The sequence below is a fragment of the Pygocentrus nattereri genome, chromosome 20 (assembly GCF_015220715.1).
Source record: "Pygocentrus nattereri isolate fPygNat1 chromosome 20, fPygNat1.pri, whole genome shotgun sequence".
Classification (NCBI taxonomy): Eukaryota; Metazoa; Chordata; class Actinopteri; order Characiformes; family Serrasalmidae; genus Pygocentrus; species Pygocentrus nattereri.
Window position 1 is genome coordinate 13,235,153 of NC_051230.1, and position 15,931 is coordinate 13,251,083.

Here is a 15,931-nt window from a genome sequence, read left to right on the forward strand (position 1 = left end):
CTGTGCGCTGCTTTTCGGCTGGGGGGACTTCAAAACTGTGCTTATTCTCAACAATGTCTAATCTATGAGACATATGTAAGATGCTTTAGGAGATTTAGTATTCTCAGAGGTGTCTGAGGCTGTACTAATTGAGCCACATAGGAAAGATGTTCATTTATGGAACACAATTTCCTGGAACACCAATAGTAATTTACATTCTTTTTTCATTAATATTATGATACCAAATTATTTTCAATGAAGGTAATCAAGAATGAGAGCTCTGTGCACTGCCTGTATATTAGAGCTGTTATAAGAAAAAGAGGAAGGAAATCCTTCATGTACACTACCATTCAAAAACTTGCAATCATGTGTTATAGCAAACATTTGTGTCATTTTATATATATAACAACTTGAACAACTTAGATGTAAACCATAGAAATTATGACCTAAACAGCATTTTTAGACGTTTTATTATTTTTATTAATATTTTAAGGATTTTTAGTGATTCTACACTGTAATTTTCTATTTACAACTTTTTTGTCATCATTTTATCACCACTTTTCAAACCTGTGGCATTCTGGATTCATATCACTGTTAAAAGGTTTTCTCAGTTGTTTCAGAATCTTCTGTCACTCTGTTCATCTTTCTAAATGCAGCTTTATATTGTCATATGAATTCTTTGAAAGCTATGAAATTTGACAGGTCTAGAAAACCAAATTTATTTTTGGGCATTTATGTGAGACGAATCATTGAAAACAATTATTCCAAATGTTTAAACACACATTTATGAGTAATTTTTGACCATTTCTATTGGTCTGTTCATCATGAAATATTCACATAATAGCTGTGTTCCAAACCCTAGGCTGCAGCCAAGGTAGGCTGCATTTATTGGCCGCTACGTGATAGAAGTCCATTCCAAAGTGAAGCATGCTTCGTATAGGGCCTAGACAGGCAGCCTACATTCTGAGTGATTTCAAGGATGCATCAGACATATCCTTGTAGGCCTTCAGTTTCCCACAGTTCTCATCGCATGAACAATGAGTAAAAGGAAAAAAAACAGTATGTATGTTGCTCTACAACAATGGTTTCCCACTCTGATCCTAGAGTAGCCCTACCCTGGATGGCAGTATGGTGATTCCTCTGTTTTAACCCAACTGATATAACTAATCAGCTAATGAGAAAGCATGTCCTCAGGTGAAACAGGTGGGTTAGAATGTTGACAACACTAGAAAAGAAAGAGTAGGGGGTTCTCCTGGACCAGAGTTGAGTCTATTCTTTGCCTCTTGAGCTTGTTTGTGCAGAAACAGGCCTTCTATTGCTGGCCGTTCAGTTTGCCCGGGGCGCTCCGCTACCCTAATTGCTTGGTGAAAAACGGCGCAGGCCCACCTCATTGAGCTGGATGGTGTGATGGATCTGCCGCAGGTTCTGGATGCCACCTGCTCCCTGGCACACTGCCAATGACTCCGGCCACATTTTCTGCTCAGGTAGTTCAACGGGCCCACCTCTTTCCTGCACTACACCACTCTCCACCCGCTCAAACACACTGATGGGATGAGAGAGAGAGAGAGAGAGAGAGAGAGAGAGAGAGAGAGAGAGTGTGACTCCAATCCATGTTCCCTACTTATACAGTATGAAGAATACGCCCTGACAAATAGCTATCAGATGGGTATTGCAAGGACAATTTAACAGTGTAACCAAGGCTGAAATGTTTGCATGTTGCCTGTGACACTTTTTCACATCTTCTATTGTGACACTTTTCTGTTGACAGCATTTAGAGAAAAGATGGGAATACAGCACTAAAGGTTAGCATAAACCTCAAGGTCTAATCCTAGTTTTCGATGTCATGCAAATGTCTCAGCACATGTCAAGCTGAAAAAACACTGACATCTTCCTCCCGGCACACCTGCTGTCATTCTTCTTCGTTTTCTTTTTTTTTTGGGAAACAGGAAGAAAGTAACAGATAAAAAAAAACAATAAAAAGATACAAGGAAAGCTAGCTGAAGTCTGTGTTAAAGGTTTACCGGGCTAGCACCATAAACCTCAAGGTCCAACAATGGTTTTCACCATCTTATAAGCGTCTCAGCACACATCAAGTCAAAAAAATTTATACCTTTTATTTTGGCACAGCTGTTGTCATTGTCCGTCCCCCTCCTTTTTTTTTCTCTGCTATTTTATAATTACAAAAAAGATGGAAGCAGAAAGAGAAGCTGAAAAAAGCTATCAAGAATGAGTGACAATTGGCTAACACCATAAACCTCAAAGTAGCTTTCAGTCTCACACAAGTGCTTCACCACACTTTCTCAGCCTGCCTGCTCTCAATGTTTTTGATTTCCTTTCTCCCACCCCTCCACCCTTTCTCTGTGTTTTCATTTTTTTAACATGTACACAAAAGACAAAAGACAGAAAAGAGAGAAAGCGAGGGTCCGAAAAAGAACTTAAGAAGTTAGGTAGCATGTACAAGAAAGGGCAAGTGAGCTAGCACTTTAAACCGGAGTTTGAATGATAGCATTCAGTTTATTCAAGGATGTCAGTGCTCATCAAGAAAAAATAGATTCTTATTTAAATCCTAAATAGATTTTATTTAAGAAAAACAGGTAAAAAAGCTACTAACCACATGCAAAAAAAGGAATATCAGGTTAGCAATATAATCCTCAAGGTGTAATGTTATTTTATTTTTATTTTTATTATATTATTTTTATGTTATATTTCATTTATAAAACAACCGTGACAGAGACAAAGTGGGGGGCAAAAAAGGAGGTAAAACAGTTTGCAAGAGTGTGACAGAGGGCTAGTAATATAAGCCTGAAGGTCAAGTGGCAGCTTCTAGTTTCATGGAAGTGTCTCATTGAACATTAACATCTCAGTCAAGCTAAAAAAAATTGACACTTCCTGGCACAACTGATAATTTTTCCCCCATTCTTTGTCCTCCTTTTGAGAATCATTGAAGAAAAAAGCTAGCTAGTATGTGGTACTAAGGGTTAGTAGGTTAGCACCATAAAGAAAAAGTCTAATTTCAGTTTCATGCAAGTGTCTTGGCACATGTCAAGCAAAAAAAATGGACACCTTCCTCCTGGCACACCTGCTGTCATTGTTTTTTTTTTTTACCTTTCTCTATCTTTTTTTTTGCAATCAGGCAGCGACATGGTGGGTGGCGGTTGTCACGCAGCCGTTAGCGGTGGTGACATTGAGAGAAGCTTGCACAGGCCCTGAGCAGGCCGGGGCGCTGAGCATTGGTGTCAGCACCTGGGCCCCGTGTATCCTTCCCTGTCCATCAGTGTGCAGGTGAAGCAAATGATTGGATCCAGTCAGCGACTTGATTAATGAGAGGAGCGGTGGATCCGGGACAAGCTATCAATCACGTCATTAGGGCCAATGTGCCCTGAAAGAGGCAGAACACCCCCCTCCGCCGGCGCAATCCACTGCATTCATCTTCATCTGTGTATGCATGCCGTCAAGCCCTGCCAGGGTCACCATGATGGAGAGCAATCATCTTCTCCTCTACAAATTACTTTGCAAAGACAAGAGACTACAGAGGTGTGTGTGTGCGCTTCTGAATATGTGTGTTGACAAGAAAAAGAGGGAGGTTTTTAGGGACCCTGCTCTCTGCCGCTGCACTGTACGTTGATTGTTTACAACACAAGCAGTGCTGGAAAGTGAAGGTTATTTTAATGAATAGTAATGGATCTACTGACTGACTGAGACAGGTGATACATAATCACTCTTCGCATTTTCTTTTTTCCCCCATCATCCGCCCTTTTGCCCTCTCCCTTTCTTCTCCTGTCTTTCCTGTCATTTATGGAACAACATTTCCTGGAACACAAGCAGTAATTTACCTTTTATTTTCCCATATTTGGTATGACGTTAAATCATTTTCATTAAACCTAATTAAGAAATTGCTTCAACATAGCTTGCAAATGCTCAAAAGCTCCGGGTTTACCCAAACAGCAGTAAGGATGGTGCAAGTGATGTCAATTCCCCAAAAACATCAAGCTTGTCTTCTCTGAAATGATGGTCACAGGGTCATCATTCACGATAAACACAACATGAAATTCAAATAAGATTCAAGTGCAATTTTCCAAACCGTAGACTACTCATTGATTAAATGACTGAACTTTTGAAGTCGGAGCAAAAGTCAAGATCCCACTCTGGTAAATGGAATTAAACATGAACATGTTAGTGAATATATTTATGTGTTGTCAAAATGGAATCCCTCGAGATGAATTTTCAAATGGCTGAATTTACAGTCATTATTCTTTTACTGTTATGGAGTGCAAAAATGTATACTAGTGCAAAGTGTTCAGTTCCTAAAATGTTACACTATTAAACATAAAAACATAAAATAGTAACTATAACACTAGGTAGCCAATTAGTTGATTTAACAGTGCAGCTATCTGCCAGTGAGTATAAAATCCAGCAGAGGACTGGCCACTGGATTCAAGGTTCAAAGAGCTCCAGTATAGAACATTTACATTATTTTAAGGTTATTAAACTTGAAAAAATGTCCTTCACACTCACACATCTCATTTACAAAATTGCTTCTTTAAAGATCCATCCATGGAAAGGTTATTTGGAGAACCACAACTGGTTCTTCTATGTCATCATTCCAAAGAAACATGTGTAGATGCACATTTATAGGAAAATATTTATGTAGTGTTGAACCTTTTATTATGTGGAATTTTATAAGTTTTATGAGTTTTTAAGAAGGTTCTTTAGATTCACCTATCTAATTTACAAAAATTGCTCTTGAAAGAATCCTCAGCAGAAAGATTGATTAGGAAATCAAAAGCATTTCTTTTTATCACATACCTACAAAGAACTATTGAACTATCCATATTTAGGACTCACCTCTCACTACAGAACTTGCGTGCTTTCTGCAGCTGCATGGAGCTCCACTTGGGCTTCTTCTCCTCCAGTCCCTGCAGGACCTTGTGGACAGTGAGCTTGGGAACCCCCTTTTGCTGGCCCAAGCTAACCTGCAGGCACTCGGACAGCAGAGCCAGCCGTTCTTTTGCCCCTCGCTCCAAGGGCTGAGCAGACATCAGCTCTAGGGTCTCTCCGTCCTCCAGGCCCTGGCACAGGCAACTCAGCAGGGTCCAGACCAGCAGGCCTGTGGGCCTCAGCTGCCTGGCATGCTGGGACAGACGCTTCTCAGCCATGTAGAAGAGAAAGCGAACAGGCAGTGGCAGTGAAGCCACAGCCGAAGGGAGGTGTGTGAAGATGAAGGACAGAGCCTGGATGGCCAGAGTAATGTTGCCTATAGAGATGGAGAAAAGTGGACCACGTTCAAGGCCATCACAATATGATTCTGCAGATGATGTTGTTGTAGAGGAATGTTTTGGTTCCAAATGGCAAAGTACTTTTATAACTTTATAGCCTCATTTGCTAGATTCTCTCCATATACCACATATAATGGATTAACTCCCCCAGTGACAATTGATTCATTTTTTAATATTTTATATTATATTTTATGGTATTATTTTTGCCTTTGTAGTTGATTCACAGGAATTACAACCCCAGTACAATCACTGTTAATGTTGTCAGTTCATTCATTCTTGACTTTTTCATGTATGCTGGCCGTCAACTAAAAGTTGCTAATAGCAACTTACACGGGCAAAGCCATTCTGATACAAAATGTAGGCTGATATGTTTAATATCACATACAGTTAGTTGATAAAAATTTCAATGACAATTAAAAAAAGTATAATAATATTTATATTTGAAATAATTTATATTTAATTTATATTAAAATTCATATTATTTATTACTAAATTATTGCTTACTGCTACATTGCTGTAGCCCAGTATTAAACGATCCGTCTCTTTAAATGATCTTTTTCTAACCAAGTATATTCAGATCTTTGAAAGGTCATGTGTAGCTTGTTATTGTCCATTTTTTGGCTTTCTTTACAGCTCTGATCACTCGATTAATCATTAAAAAAATGATAGATTACTGAATTACTACTGTAATCAATAGTGAACAGCCCTGAAGACATCTTGAGAAATCCTATTTGAGAATATTTGTTGTGAGAATCAGAAATCAAACTCTTAAATAAATGGAATATAATCTTAAACATGTCACTGTGAGTAAGGTGCACCAAACAACGCCATGTCCACTGGTTTCACATACTGAAATCACTTTAGATTCTGCTACTGACAGGAAAATGCACAAGACATTTTCTTATCTTTCTCACATCAGATTTCACCTGATTTCACTCACTCTTGCTGATGTGTTTGGTCTTGGCGTCCTGTGGTGTGTAGTTCCACTCTTTGGGGATTTTGGCCAGTACACTCTCTGGAAGATCTTGCCTGAGCAGCGTGCCAGGGAGATCTTCATATGTCTGTATCATGCTCACCAAGTGGCCTATCAGGCTGCTGATGGGTTTGGACATGACAGTTCTGATGCACTTGAACAATGCAGGTGCTTCTCTGGCTTTGTCTGTCAAAATAAGTTTGTGAGTTACTCATTCAAAATCTGAAAAGGTTCATTCTTTTAATTAGTTTTTGTGTCTCTTTTAAATAATTTAAATGTGTAATTTGCACTTTTAAATACAGCATAAACAAACATTTTCAGATGGATTAAGGCTGTCACGTTAATAAACTCAACAAATTAGATTTTAGAGTGTTCACTAACTACTGAGCGTTTATACACGTTATCATCTGTTGGTCCTGATTGACAGCAATGGAGACACAATCCTTCAACATGATCTGCAAGTCAGTTCTGTTTAGATATTACAATCTAATCAGATGTCAAAATACACTAAATCTAAGCTAGAAGCTAAGCCAATAACCTCATTGGCATATGCGACAACTCCAATTATTTCACTTACTAAATGGTACCTGGATAAATCCTGGTACTAAACAAAGCTGATCACAGATGCCTTTGTTCCAGTGGTGAATTTCATTGGTCCTCTTGAAGTGGGCCCGACCAGCAATTAAGCCAATTACGCCTCCAGGAACATTCAGTTACGCGAGAAAAGCAGTGCGTACTTACAACACACCCATTCTACCTCTCCCCTCGTAACCCCCCTCTCATTTGTCTAATTTATGCAACAATAATTACCCCTCGCATGTAATAAAAATACAAAAACGAGTGCTCTGGCTCTGCAGGAGTCCGGATTAAACCCCCGAATCAAAGGCGGCTCCGAAAGCAAAGTGTCAGGCCGTAATTGCAGTCTCTGTGTCGGTATGCTAAATCAATGTGCTAACCATTAGCGCAACAGGAAATATTCATGTAGCAGCTTTTATAGAAAGGGGGCGAAAAAGAGATGGGGCTAAAATGGAAATGAAAATAAATAAGCAATCAAAGAGACAGCTGAAGGTTTAATTATGGCTTTGATTTATGATCAGCCTCTTCTAGTCGTGTGTGCCACCAACTAGCCTGCTGGTCAGATTTGATACTGAAGCAATTAGGGGACACAGTAGGGGGACGAGGCATTAGAAGTTATACATTGGACTGTGAAGAGCTAGTGAGTACATCAAGGAACATGACTGTTTGAACTCCATTCGATCGCAGTGTGGTGAAGGGCTGGCGCCTTCATTGTACCTGCTAAATTGTAAAAGTGGTCCCATAGGTGTCTTCTGTCCAGATAGCCCTCCAGCGCTAGAGCTAGAGCCCTGGGGACATTGTTTAAGGAGGACAGGATGGTGAAAACAGCTTCCACAAACTCAGCAGCAGCCTTCTGAGCCTCAAGGGACACCTCGGCTTCACAGTCCAGACACAGATCTGAAAAAACAGAAGCAAAAGAATCAGTTGACATCATATTCAACATGTTTCCCTTGTGGTTTTGGTGGGACACTGTTAGGAAGCTGGTGTAGAAAGTAAGCAGCTTGTAAGTACATAAAAGGTTATTCGGTTGCAGTTTTTAAAACCTATAGAACAGCAAAAAGGCCTTTGATTATAATGTACTTCCTACAATAATACAACTTATTTTAAACCAGACTTTATGTATACAAAACCAATTCCAATGAAGTTGGGACATTGTGTAAACCATAAATAAAAACAGAATACGATGATTTGCAAATCCTTTTCAACCTATATTCAATTGAATACACTACAAAGACAAGATTTTTAATGTTCAAATGGATAAACTTTATTGTTTTTTGCAAGTATTCACTCATTTTGAATTTGATGTCTGCTCCACGTTCCAAAGAAGTTGGGACAGGGGCATGTTTACCACTGTGTTACATCACCTTTCCTTTCAACAACACTCAATAAGCTGAGGACACTAATTGTTGAAGCTTTGTAGGTGGAATTCTTTCCCATTCTTGCTTGATGTACAACTTCAGTTGCTCAACAGTCCGGGGTCTCCGTTGTCATATTTTATGCTTCATAATGTGCAACACATTTTCAATGGGAGACACGTCTGGACTGCAGGCAGGTCAGTCTAGTACCTGCACTCTTTCACAACGAAGCCATGCTGTTGTATCACGTGCAGAACGTGGCTTGGCATTGTCTTGCTGAAATAAGCAGGACATCCCTGAAAAAGATGTTGCTTGGATGGCAGCATATGTTGCTCCAAAACCTGTATGTACCTTTCAGCATTAATGGTGCCTTCACAGATGTGCAAGTCACCCATACCATGGGCACTAACACACACCCATACCATCAGAGATGCTGGCTTTTGAACTTTGAGCTGAGAACAATCCGGACAGTCCTTTTTCTCTTTGGCCCGGAGGACACAATGTCCATGATTTCCAAAAACAATTTGAAATGTGGACTCGTCAGACCACAGGACACTTTTCCACTTTGCGTCAGTCCATCTCAGATGAGCTCGGGCCCAGAGAAGCTGACAACGTTTCTGGGTGTTGTTGATATATGGCTTTCGCTTTGCATGGCAGAGTTTTAACTTGCACTTGGAGATGGAGCGACGAACTGTGTTCACTGACAGTGGTTTTCTGAAGTGTTCCTGAGCCCATGTGGTAATATCCATTACAGAATGATGTTGGTTTTTAATGCAGTGCCACCTGAGGGATCGAAGGTCACGGGCATTCAATGTTGGTGTTCTGCCCTTCCGTTTACTTGCAGAGTAAGTAAGGATGCTCCCTTTATACCCAATCATGACACTCACCTGTTTCCAATTATCCTGTTCACCTGTGGAATGTTCCAAACAGGTGTTTTTTGAGTATTCCTCAACTTTCCCAGTCTTTTGTTGCCCCTCTCCCAACTTCTTTGGACCGTGTTGTAGGCATCAAATTCAAAATGAGTGAATATTTGCAAAAAACAAAGTTAATCCGTGTGAACATTAAATATCTTGTCTTTGTAGTGTATTCAATTGAATATAGGTTGAAAAGGATTTGCAAATCATTGTATTCTATTTTTATTTATGTTTTACACAACGTCCCAACTTCATTGGAATTGAGGTTGTATTTTTGCAGCTTGCTGTGAGAGGCAGTTTCTAGAAATAAAGAATACAAAAAAAAAATTAAATACAACAGTCAAGCTAAAATACTGTGCAAACATCAGAGACCACTATTTATTTATTTAATTTTCAGTCTAAACAGAATTTGAGTAGGGGGGAAAAAGCTGAAAAATACATTTAACCAAAAATGACACAGAAGCCTTAACAACTAAACACAATAACAATTGTTTGGATAAGTTTAGCATGCCCACTCTTTGCCTTTACTATAGCTTACATTATTTTTGACTTGTTTGCAGCTTTTTAAAGAAATTTGCCAGGATATTTTTCCACACCTCCAAAGTTCAGTCGTCAAAGTTGGTTGTGCTTTCTGCTTCTCATGATCCAAGTAATCTCAAACACATTCAATGCTGTTGAAGACTAGAATCTGGGCTGGACAGTCCACTGTTCGCAGGAAGAGAGCCATTTAGCAATATTTGAAAGAATACAAACATAGAGTGTGATTCTGGTAGGCATATAAACATTTAATACTGAAGGTGCTCTATGGCCAGGCATTCAAAAACTTGAGAAAAAAGTGAAAACCCTTGAGTGGCATTCATTGAGTTAAAAGTCTTTATTATAAATATCATATACAATATTTATTATAAAAATAAAATTATAAAAAATCTCTCAGTGTTTCAGAGTAAGCCTTCTTCAGGGAGCAATTTTTTCTCACCAGCAGCTTAGAGCTGTCTTCTCACAGTGAAGGATGGACAGAAACACTTGAGGATTCTTTGAGATCTGAAACAGTGGAACAGTGTTCCAAAGTGGAACTTGATTTTGTCCTATCTCACAAAGAATTAGCTTTAAATACTGTTTATCAAGGTGACAGTTTTGGTGGTATTCCAGGTCATGCACAGTTGCCCCATTTTCTCTATATCTATATTAAATTATATTAATATTATTTAAACTCCAGTTTTGGAAATGCTTAATTTTCACATTTTCCTTTGACTTAAACTGTGCAAGCAGATCATCTTATAACTAATCTCCTCAGATTAAATCCTAAGAAAAATAAATAACATCTAGTTCTGCTGCAGAAGCAGTAGCCATAAGAGAGTCATGTAGGCTAGGCTTGTGAAAGTCTCCAGTGCTGAAAACTGATACAGATTTTACAGATGAAACTGTTACACGGCCTATTCTGTTTCAGAAACATGTAGTCAAGTTATAGTAAATTCTATGCACTTTCTAAGCACACAGTGAAATAAAATCCTGCACTTCACTTGAATAGCATAGCACAAAACCACACTAAAGAAAAATTCAAGGCTGTCCAAAATAAACACCAAGGAATGGAGGTAACAAAAGTGTCCGTATGGATACAGGCAGCCATCTGACTTTGTGGATAAACATCCAGTGTACAAGGACAGCAGACAAGAGGTTCATGAATTTGAGAAAATGTCCTTGTCTACGTACTGAGAGTTCTATAGGGCTGGAGATGGCAGCAGCAAGATCCTGCCTTTTGCTTTGCTTCAGCCACTGTCAGTCTCCCTCGTAGGAGATGACAGGCGTTTGAATAGGTGAGTGAATGAAATGCAGCACTCACTGAGCATCTTTGATGGAAAGCAGGGTGCTGTTTGTGCTCCTTTGACAAATGTTGGACTGTTTTGAAATGACAGGCCCAAATTACCTGCCACATTAAAGGAAGCAGTTTACTAATACTGCTTGGCTTAATAGGAACTGGAAAGAACTGATGGCAATCGATTATGCTTTCCCTTTCCAGTGGTGAAAGAAACAAAAGCTTTTGACCTACAGTGACTTTATGAGTGTGCATAGTTGCCCAATGCTGCCACTTTCCACACCTTGGAAGAACTCCTTGAACAGGTGTGGGGGCTTGTGCCTCAACTGTAGTCTCAAAGTGGAATGATGTGGGGCACTGCAGTACATGCCATGTCACTGCTTTTGTATTAATGATACAATGAAGAAGTTCAGGCTCAATCTCAAAAGAGAGGGTTCCATAACTCCACACCACTGATAAAACCCTTCAATTTGAACATAAAATACACCAAGTGAGGAGTGTCACAAACAACACTGCTAAGAACTCAAAGGTGAATTCCATCCAATTTTCAAAAGTCAACTATTAATATAAAAAACAAAGTCACAATGTACACAAAGTCAGAGTACAATGTAGCATTTTAGAGAAACCTATCAGTGGTGGACATAGGAACCAGGCATCTGACATGCCTCTAAAAGGTCCCTCACAGAAAGGTATGATTTGAAATTGTTATGAACACAATTAAGTTTTTTTTATTATTACTTTTTAAAACTTTTTTATTATCATTTTTTACACTTATTACTTTAAACCCATTCATGGTGGAGAGCTACACGAACACTGTTATAATGCAGAACAGTCTCCAAGAAAGATTAATTTGTGTAAGTGTTGCAACTCCTGGTTCTCTAAAATGGAACATTTCATATCAAAACACTAAATGACCTTGTTTAATAATGCAGGCTGTTTTTCTTTTCATTTTGCAGAATTTCCCTTTAAATGGAGTTAGATACACTGACCATTACAAGTTTGGCTCATATTTTCATATAATACTTACATCTACAATTGATAATGGTGTCCTCAATATAAATATATTCAGTCTTTAAAATATTAAGTCAAAACAACAAACATGCTCATTCATTAAAAATAAAGTTTTTTTGCTCATTAAAAACCAGTGCATTTTGCTATAGCTATACAAGTGGACCAAAATAAGCTTAATCAAAATGACTTTTTCCTTTCAATAATACAATAACATTATTTTCATGAACTGAACATAAACTCACAGGGTGAACACAAAAATAGGACAAAAGCAACTTCCCATTTCTATCACAATAATTCAATGAGAGAATGTGTGGTTGTAAAGGGGAAAATCTAATTGGCCACCCTAGATGCTACCAGAAAGCCACATCACTAGCTTCCACCTCAATGTGGGCTGGGTGTTTGTGGCTCTCCACCCCACCCATTTGGTTAAAAAGGCTGTGTTTAACCAAATAAATAAAAACAAAAACAAAACATGTAGCACAAAATCAGCTGAGCTCAAGACGGCTAAATGTAGCATTAATAACACACGTTAACACATTAAGGCTGCATTGAGTAAAGATTTTTTTAATTGAAAGAAGTAGCATTACTGAGTCAGGAGAAAACAATGATATACTATATTAAAATATATTATACTATATATACTATATTAAAACATAAATACTGAAATAATAATTGAAAAAGTCAGAGGCGTTAGGACAGGAGTTTTTTGAAACACATCACACATCTTTATATATTAACATAACAAGCTATGACAACTGTAGATAATTCACTCATATCCTCAAAAGATGTCTCATTAAAGGCTTTTCCAACTCCTAATTTTCAGATTCATCTGCTTGGAGTGTACAGCACAACCAAAATTATAAATCTGTTATATTGTGGTTTTAACTTTGGCATGGTGAATGACCAGGCCATAGTGTTTCTTCTCAATTAGCTGGGCTGCCGCTGCAGCACGTTGATTTACAGCTTTGTGATTCTCGCATCACAGCGCTGAAGCAGACGTCCTCACGGCCCAAACCGGTTATTAATGAGCTCTCTATAATGTGAATTAATGTGCAAGCACAAAACAGTCTTTAAAGGTTACACTTTCTCGAGTGGAGAGATGGGAGGCAAATCTTTAAAGGTCATTCACTTTGCTCCCCACGCCAAAATGAGTGTTTATTACAGAGCACTATTGATTCAAAGGTGATGACGAGGATGACGATATGTGTTTACCCAAATGAGCTCAGAAAGACCTGCTCGGCTTAAAAAACTCAGGCACCAAAACAACCTGAATGACTGTGTATGAAGAATGAGTAGGACAGGCTAATTTATTCATAATTTTCATTTCTGTTATATTGATATTTATGTACACTGAGCAGAGTAAAACTTGTCGATGATATTGCTCTCGTCTTCTTAACTGACTCAAAACAAATTTCGGTCACACTTTACTGAACTGCAGGATTTGTACAGACACCAACATAAGCCTGACATGAGCCTATGTAAACATTTAAAAAAGCTTGTTCCTGCAAGACTCAGTTGTCATCAAGGATGCTTTTGCACATTTTGATGTAGTTTCACCTCCGCAAGAGTTATGACAACTGACAGTTATTGGAATAAGCCTTAAAAATGTCTAATTAGGTTGTTAAGCCTTATTAAAGATGCCTTTCAGTAAAGCATTGCCAAAACGTCCCTCTTTTAGAGCAGCATCCAGCCTCCACCTTCCCTACGTCATGTGGGCAAAGGCTTTGTTTCATTATTAACTGATACTGTCTCAGGTTGAAATCTATTTGTTTTATCTAACATCACATTTTGATTACTTGTTGTGGAATGCCATGAGTACTTGCCAGGCATTTCAGATCTCACATAGTCACTGAGCAGTTGAGCAGTAAAGTTATGGTGTAAAATACAGCTTCTCCAATGTGGTTGGCCTACTAACATACTGCTTTTATTTAGCACTATTAGCTACAGGTTGATCAGGTTGAAGCTGCTCTAACTAGCCCAGGCTGGGTTTCCCAAAAGAATCTTAGCACAAAGATGATTCTTAAAGGGCGTCACTTTCACACTGAACACGCCCTCTACCCGTTAAGATGATTGGGAAACTGGGCCCAGGTTAATTTAGCAACTGTTTTCTATTTAAGTAATGCTATATTTCCACCTCAAGGCTCTCAAGGATAGCACATGCTAAGGGACATGTTACCTCATCATGGCAACTCCAAGTTTCAGGCTTCATAATTTGGTTTTGTGTTTAACACATTTGCTACATTTGTAAATGCAATTTATTGAAAAATAATAATATATATTTTGACCAGATTTCACATATCATTTTTCTAAAATCAAATGTTACAAGCTCTTTATTTACTTATTTATTTATTCATATATTTCTTTTTATTTCGTATTATTTCTCTCTTACACAGCCTACCCTTTAGCTGCATAAACATTTTATGACAAATCCAACACAAGAAATGGTCCAAACTGATTGGAATTACACCTGTTTTTTCCTTCTCCAATAATGTTATAAACATAGAGAGATGAGGCTTCATCGTGACAACGATGATACATTGTGTGCACCAAAATGCCCATATGCATGTACTGGCAGACCACTGCTATAAAATATTTTTTTTAGATGTGCAGCAACACCCTTAGCAATTGGATAATGCTGAAATTAATCATTCAGCTATGGTTCTTTTATACATGCGGAGTGTATGATGGAGGCTTACGTGAGTGAGAGAGCAGCAGACGCAGCAGTAAGCAATCACTGTGCAGCATGGCCTGCAGAACAATGACGGGACAGCAGCCTGGACCTGAAGTGACCAGCTTCAGCAGCCACAGAGCTGAGCCTTCACTCGACACACTCGACTCCCTGCCAAAGAGAAACAAAAATTTATCTGTTTAGCCATCAGACAACGGGGACCCGTACTCGCACACACACTCTTTCATCTCGTTACGCTCAACACAAAATGTACTGTAACTCTGCCCCAGGCACCTCTTTAAATGTCAGTTCTTCAGCGATTCTGCCGGCTCATGTCTAATATGTTTGCTCATTAAAGCTGCAAACGTGAGAACGGGGATGACAGTGAGTTCTGGGGAACATGTTCAGTGTTTGGAGGGATTCCAAACAAAAAAGAAGTTTTAGAAGGGAGCCACAGGCATATTTTTTTTTTCCTTTGGAATAACTGTAAGTCTTTTTACAATCCCAAACTCTGCACAAGTAAAGCTGAAATTCAAATTTACACCCAGTGCTGACACATGCGCTATGGTGAGTGTTCACATTTTGTCAGTGTTTTTCACAGGTTATACACTTAAATATCTTTTGAGAGCAAATCAAGGTGAACAAATCACAACATGATGCAGTGAGACATAGCAGAGTCAGCTGCTGAAACACAGAGCGGGGTGCACCCTGCTGCGTGAGATAGGAAAGCTATTCTTCAGTCCAGCACAAGCAATTTATGATGTCATACAGCTACAAATCCTGCAAGCTGCTTTAACAATCCTGATAAATCTGAGGGCCACACTACAGGGTCAGATTTTCACTCTGTTCTCCCTCTCTCTCTCTCTCACACACACACCCCACACACACTCCAAAACATCATCTCTGAGACCTCACAATGCAGTTAAATTTATCTACATTCCTCCTGATTTTTTTATGAGTGCTTTATTAAATAATAAAAATCTAGTGATACATGATATATCAGCAGGCTACATGCTATTTGCCCATAAATTGGAAATATTATTGTTATAAGTTTAACACTAAAATTATAGCAGAGATGGGCATTTCAGTCAAATTAGATATTTAAATTTGTGAGGAAGGCATTATTTTAAAAAAATGTAGTTTTCAGCCTGAAGACAAGAATTTTGACAAGAATTAGTTAATTTCAAACCTGATCATCTCACTAAATGATGGTAAATGCATTATTTTTTTAAGTATACATATTAGAGTGTAAAATGTGCTTGAATTTCTTTTCTGCTCTTAATTATTAACATAATGTCACTTTTATGTGCTATAGTGGAGCTCTATACTATCTGCAACCTTCTCGTGGGGTGTCACAGAGGTTCTC

The 15,931-nt window shown here is 38.6% G+C and overlaps 1 protein-coding gene across 7 annotated transcripts in view; it reads right to left on the reverse strand.

The window, feature by feature from the left end:
• The window catches only part of kiaa0825 (KIAA0825 ortholog), a 180,071-nt gene that overhangs the window by 99,332 nt on the left and 64,808 nt on the right, over positions 1–15,931 (reverse strand). For all 7 annotated transcript variants that reach the window (XM_017691132.2, XM_037531364.1, XM_037531363.1 and 4 more), the window contains exons 13-17: positions 14,594–14,736; positions 7,522–7,701; positions 6,196–6,414; positions 4,825–5,233; positions 1,366–1,522 (exon numbers count right to left, since the gene is read on the reverse strand). In XM_017691132.2, coding sequence (XP_017546621.2) covers positions 1,366–1,522; positions 4,825–5,233; positions 6,196–6,414; positions 7,522–7,701; positions 14,594–14,736 — 1,108 coding nt within the window. The remainder of the gene's footprint in view (positions 1–1,365; positions 1,523–4,824; positions 5,234–6,195; positions 6,415–7,521; positions 7,702–14,593; positions 14,737–15,931) is intronic.